This window comes from Corylus avellana, chromosome ca8 (assembly GCF_901000735.1).
Source record: "Corylus avellana chromosome ca8, CavTom2PMs-1.0".
Lineage (NCBI taxonomy): Eukaryota > Viridiplantae > Streptophyta > Magnoliopsida > Fagales > Betulaceae > Corylus > Corylus avellana.
The window spans coordinates 4,855,050-4,860,631 of record NC_081548.1 but is presented as its reverse complement, the minus strand read 5'-3'; the positions used below and the strand labels follow the sequence as shown (position 1 = coordinate 4,860,631).

Genomic DNA, 5,582 nt, shown 5'->3' with positions numbered 1-5,582 from the left:
TTCAAATTTCACGAACATTTTGTCATATCTTTGGGCACCAGAGCTACTCACAAACACATCATTACTACTCTTAATCAAAGTATATTTTCGCTTTATATCCTTCCTCCATCTATCAAGAATATATCTTGGTGGCAACATTGTAACTTTCTTTGTCACTAGAACCGAAATAGAATGCTTGCATATGATGCCTCTGAATTCGAACTTTGCACAAGTGCACTTCACTTCAAATTCGTCTTCATTAAAGAAAACAATAAATGTTTTGTCGGTCATGTGGTTTTCATGAGATTGACAAGTTTCAACCACTTGATAGGTAGAAATTGCACCTTCACTTTTAAGAAGAGAATTGTTACAATGCACACCTGTCGCAAACTGTTCGTGAACTTCTTTGAACTTTGCGTTTGTGTAAACATCTTGAAATTGCTTCTCTAAAGACAGATTGGTTGCACATGGAATTGTGCGATTAAAACAATTGAAATCAGAACGCGCCTCATTCTCAACCATTTTTCTCAAAGCATTATCAAACTGATCAACAAATTCCTTTAGTGTGGTTTGTGAATGCACGTAATCATCAAAAAAGGCATTCATGCTTTCACTCCGCTGCGTTGTAGTCATTCCCGCCCAAAATGTATCTTTCATATATATTGGCGCCCAAAAAGTCCGTTCACTATATAATCCATTCAACCACGAGTTATTATGAAGCTGATAACTCTCAATTAATTTTTTCCAATTTTCCTCAAATTCATCAACGGTGAAAGAATCATACACACAAGTATTTAAGGCACTCTTAATGTCTTCGCAATGATCATGTGCACCAAACTTTTCAGGAAATTTTCTCATAATGTGCCATAGACAATATCTATGTCGAGTTCTTGGAAAAACTCTCGCAATTGCATTTTTCATTGCCCTAGCCTGATCCGTTAAAATTGCACTTGGAGCTCGGTACTTCATGCACTTCAACCATGACTCAAACAACCAAATAAATGTGTCTGTATCCTCGTTTGATAGTAGTCCTGCTCCAAAAAGTATTGACTGGCCATGATGATTCACTCCTACGAAAGGAACAAATGGCATGTCATACCTATTTGTCAAGTAGGTCGTGTCAAATGTAATGACATCCCCAAAGAATTCATACGCTGCCCTACTTCGTGCATCAGCCCAAAACACATTTCGCAACCTAGCATCATCATCCATGTCCATCACATAATAGAAGTCATCATTCATGTCTTGCATTCTTCTAAAATAATCACAAAGTGCTTGACCACCTCCTTTGCCAAGCCGAAACTCTCTTGCCTTGGTAATAAAATTTCGACAATCTTTCTCCCCAAATGGAACATTCTCAAACCCCCCCATTTCAACAACCAATGAGTTAAAATTCTTATTTAAACATATTCCAGATGTATCATTAAGATCAAGCCTTCTTTTTGCAGCATCATTAATGGTCTTAAAACACCTTAAAAATCTTGCTTTTTTTGGGCTTAAATGATGGTTATGCTCAATCACTACTTTACTCAAATACCACGTCCCATCATCCCATAAATTTGCACAAATCCTAGCCTTACACCCAGTTCTATTAGTTGTTGGTGTTGCTTTGGAAGCAGTACTTTTGCTGCACCACTTTGAGCCATCACGAAGGCATGTAAGGATCATGTAATTTGGGTGACCATCTGGTGACTTTTTAACACACCAAAGCCAACTTGCTTAGCATACTTTTTATAATATGAGATTACTTCTTCATGTGAACTAAAGGTCATGGACTTTTGTGGTTCTTCAACTTCATCATTCCTATCAATCATCTCAGGTAATTCAACATTGTCTTCGTTATCATCAAACTCTTCCTCCGAATAAAGCACCAACATGTCTTCTTTATCCGTGTCATCATTTGGAATACGTGTACACAAAGATTCAACTTCACCCTCATTGTCCAAGCGTGAACTTGAAATGTCCATTTAAGAGAAGATAAGGCAATCCCAATTAATCCTACAAATGTATAATTAGTATAATTATTTGACAAGAAGAAAATGTCCAAATGGAGTAATCATGCCTAACATCATTCCACACTTTTAACCCTACATATCTTATAAATGAAATCCATTCATGTAAATTCCAAGAATCTGTCCATTCAAGTGCTTGAGTTGAACCAAAATCGTAAGCATCTACTTAATCACTAAGCAAAGTAATCACCTCAATTATTCATAATCTTTTTCTTTTTTAAATTCAATTCGTTATCCAACCCATATGTTCATGCATCATTGAGTTCAACTTGAACTTGCAAAGATAATCCCATTTTTCAGCAAAAAATTGTAAAGATAATCTCATATATGCACAGAAGAAACACACAAAAAAAAAAAAAAAAAAAAGAAGACAAAATCACATTGCAGTAAATCCCATTTTTCACCACTAAGCTAAGCACAAGCATAAAATTATAGCAACATCATATTGAAGCAAACAATCATATAGGAATGTTCATCGAATCATTTTACAGTAAAAAAATAAAAATAATAAAATAAAAATCATACCAAATCCAAACCTCTGTCGGACCCAAACCAACGCCGTTACTGGATCCAAGCCGATGGCGTCTTCTGAGCAAAACTTCTGCTGGACCCAAACCACCGCCGCTTCCGAACCCAGTCAACCAACACCGGTGAGAGCTCAAAGAGGGAGAAACAGAGAGAAAGAGCGTCTGAGAGAGGGAGAAAATGGCGAGAGGGAGAAATGGAGGGAAGAGGAGAAAAGGAAGAAACAAAAAGTTTTGGCTTCTGAACCCAGTCAACCAACACCGGTGAGAGCTCAAAGAGGGAGAGGGAGGGAGAAACAGAGAGAGAGGGAGAAAATGGCGAGAGGGAGAAATGGAGGGAAGAGGAGAAAAAGGAGAAAACAAAAAGTCTTGGCTGACAGTGGAGAGAGAAGGTGCTATAGGAAGGGAAAAAGAAAAATTAAAAAATTGATGCCACGTAGACATTTATGGTTGAAAGATGGCCATTTTAATGAGGTGAAGCATATCTCATTCCAATTTTAGACCTGTGGATTTTTGACCAGCCACTCACGTCACTAATGACACGTCACCATCTCATTAGTGACATCTTCTTTTTTTCTTTTTTTCTTTTTTTTAGGCCATTGACACGTCACCAATTTACTTTTTTTGTAGCTTAAGAAAAGCACTTACTTCAGACAAATTGCCTCCTGCTGATGCATTGGTCAGGGTCTCCCATGGGTCTTCGAACAATGAAACATGTACTAGTTGGTGGTCTGAATGGGATAATGAATTTCCAGGTAACATTTGAACTAGGTGTGCTGTATTGCTTTATATATTGTTTTTTATTTTTATTTTTTAATGTTATTTAATTTTTTTAGCTTTTTCTACAATTGCTGAGCCATTTTTCCCTTGGATTGTAGCTTCTGTTTTGAAGAGTGCTGAAAACGAAATTCCTGAGAATACAAAACAAAACAAAACAATGAGAAAGCAAGGAGGGATTAAGAAAGCACCAATACCTGGGTTTCAGAAACCAATCTCGCTGAGAGAAGAATCCATCGGGAGAAAACAAACCAAAGGCGGCTCCAACAATTCCAAGTCCATGCTAAAAGTTGAGCACTTGCAGAAGCTAGCAGCTTGGGCGAGTGGGGAGGCTGCTATTCTTTCTTTGGGTGCCACTTTTGGGCACCGTTTGGCTACTGTAACAGAGGCCATGGGGGTACCGCCCGACCCTTCTCTGTTTTCATGCGAAAGGTCTGTCTGTATATCGAATTTGATGTGATTATTTTTCTTGATTGGTAATTGCTTCTAGCTGTCTGCCCTAGTTTTGGAGGTTGTTTGATGGTTAGGTTTTGTACAGTTTTATATATATTTCTTGCATTCCAGATTCGCCTGAAGAAAAAAATCTTGTTGAATTGTTTACTGTTTCAGTATTTGTGTTTATGGTAAAGTAGTGCAACGGCTAAGAAAACAGATGGAATGTTATGTTGACAGTGTTTTCGACTTTGTTGCTTGTTTGAATTGTGAATCACTCCTAAAAAGAGAAGTCAGCGTAGTTATCCTGTGTTTAAAATGCCTAGAGAGGTTGAATTGTAAAGGGAATTTATATAGGGGAAGGGACATGTTTAGTTGGTTCAAGTTGGTGTTATATTTATAATCTTTTGGAAGATAGGACGGAGGAATACTATGAGAAGCTTGACATATCTTGCTGGTGTGGGAATCAAATACGGAAGCAAATGTGGATTCATGTAGGCTTGCTTTTTGCTCCTTTTACCTGCTGATTACAGCAGAATTATTAGAATGCTTGGTGTGTTACCACACTTCATGGTTTTGTTAGCACATATGATTTGACTAGAGGACTCTATTGATTTTCCTTTCTCAGGTATTCAATGTGGCATTAATCAGTTTGCTTTTTCATGCATTAAAGACTTGAATCCGATCATAATACCATGTGAGCTGCAGGATGATGAAATATCAGTAAAATATTGTCTCAAATTGATTATCAAACATGCTGCATTAAACAGAGTTATTGGAACAGTTGTTATTATATGTGTCAGTTGTCATGCTACTTGCTAAATATCCTTAATAACTTTAAGATTTTGAATTACAATTCCTGCCTTATTGTCTTTATGATAATTTCATACCAATTTCCTATTTAGATCAAAGCAAGGGCCACACATTTTACTTGGTAAAAGGATTCTTATTACCACTTTCAGATTGCACTAACAACAGATGTTTATTATCAACATTTGTTTGAATTATTTGTTGGTTTCATTTATGTAGCTTGTTAGACTTAAAGAGTTTAATCTCTTACAGATGTGAAACAATTCTTCAGCCCGGCTTCAACTGTACTGTCCGAATTGAAAAGAATAGGGCAAAGGCAAGGCGTAAAAGGAAGAAAACTAATAATTTCACCCAGAACAATATGGTATACAAATGCCACTTCTGTTCACATTGGAATCTGAAGAGAGGGACCCCGAAAGAGATATGTCCCTCAAAGGCCAAAACATCTTCAAAATCAGAAACTGCAAAACCGAAGCTTCAGAAATGTGCTAGCTTGGAGAAGAGCTCCAGAAGCAAAGATGATATCAGTAAAACAGATGAGATAGCTTCACCAGCTTTTGCTGGGGAGATTCCTGCAACAGATAGTCCTGCAACTCCATTGGTGAGAAGTGGCACTAATTTGCTGGATGCGAAGAGGGGAAAGAGAAACCGATCAATATCCAAGAAACCAGCTGGAACTGAAAGGAATTCTACCCCAACAGATGTGGAAAAAGCTGCAAGCACGTCAAATAAACGAAGAAAAAAATCTTGGACTAGTTTGAGGGAAATTGCTGACAGTGCCGAGCATGATAGCAGCCCGAAGATCACTAATTTGACAATCCCATTTTGTTTATAAACAGCACGGACTTTATAGATTTTAATGTTAAATATTTTAAATTACAAAAATATATAACTTTTAACATTTTATAGATTAAATATTTTTTGATCCTCAATCGTATTGAAATATGGAGTAAATATGATCAAGCATAGTTCCGATAAAATATTGCTCGATCAGTTGAAAGTTTTTGTGTAATATAATATTCTCAACAAAAAAATTAACCTTTGTAAG

The 5,582-nt window shown here is 36.9% G+C and overlaps 2 protein-coding genes across 2 annotated transcripts in view; one reads left to right on the top strand and one right to left on the bottom strand.

The window, feature by feature from the left end:
- The window catches only part of LOC132190735 (protein FAR1-RELATED SEQUENCE 5-like), a 14,142-nt gene extending 12,196 nt beyond the window's left edge, over nucleotides 1-1,946 (bottom strand). The window contains exons 1-2 of the mRNA XM_059605788.1: nucleotides 1,708-1,946; nucleotides 17-1,606 (exon numbers count right to left, since the gene is read on the bottom strand). Of these exons, the coding sequence (XP_059461771.1) occupies nucleotides 17-1,606; nucleotides 1,708-1,946 (1,829 nt within the window). The remainder of the gene's footprint in view (nucleotides 1-16; nucleotides 1,607-1,707) is intronic.
- A 623-nt stretch (nucleotides 1,947-2,569) lies between these two features.
- Nucleotides 2,570-5,372, top strand: LOC132190734 (uncharacterized). Its single transcript, XM_059605787.1, has 4 exons — nucleotides 2,570-2,907; nucleotides 3,146-3,270; nucleotides 3,394-3,724; nucleotides 4,787-5,372. Exons 1-4 carry the CDS (start codon nucleotides 2,570-2,572, stop codon nucleotides 5,367-5,369), a joined length of 1,377 nt encoding a protein of 458 aa, XP_059461770.1. The 3' UTR covers nucleotides 5,370-5,372.
- The last annotated feature ends 210 nt before the right edge of the window (nucleotides 5,373-5,582 follow it).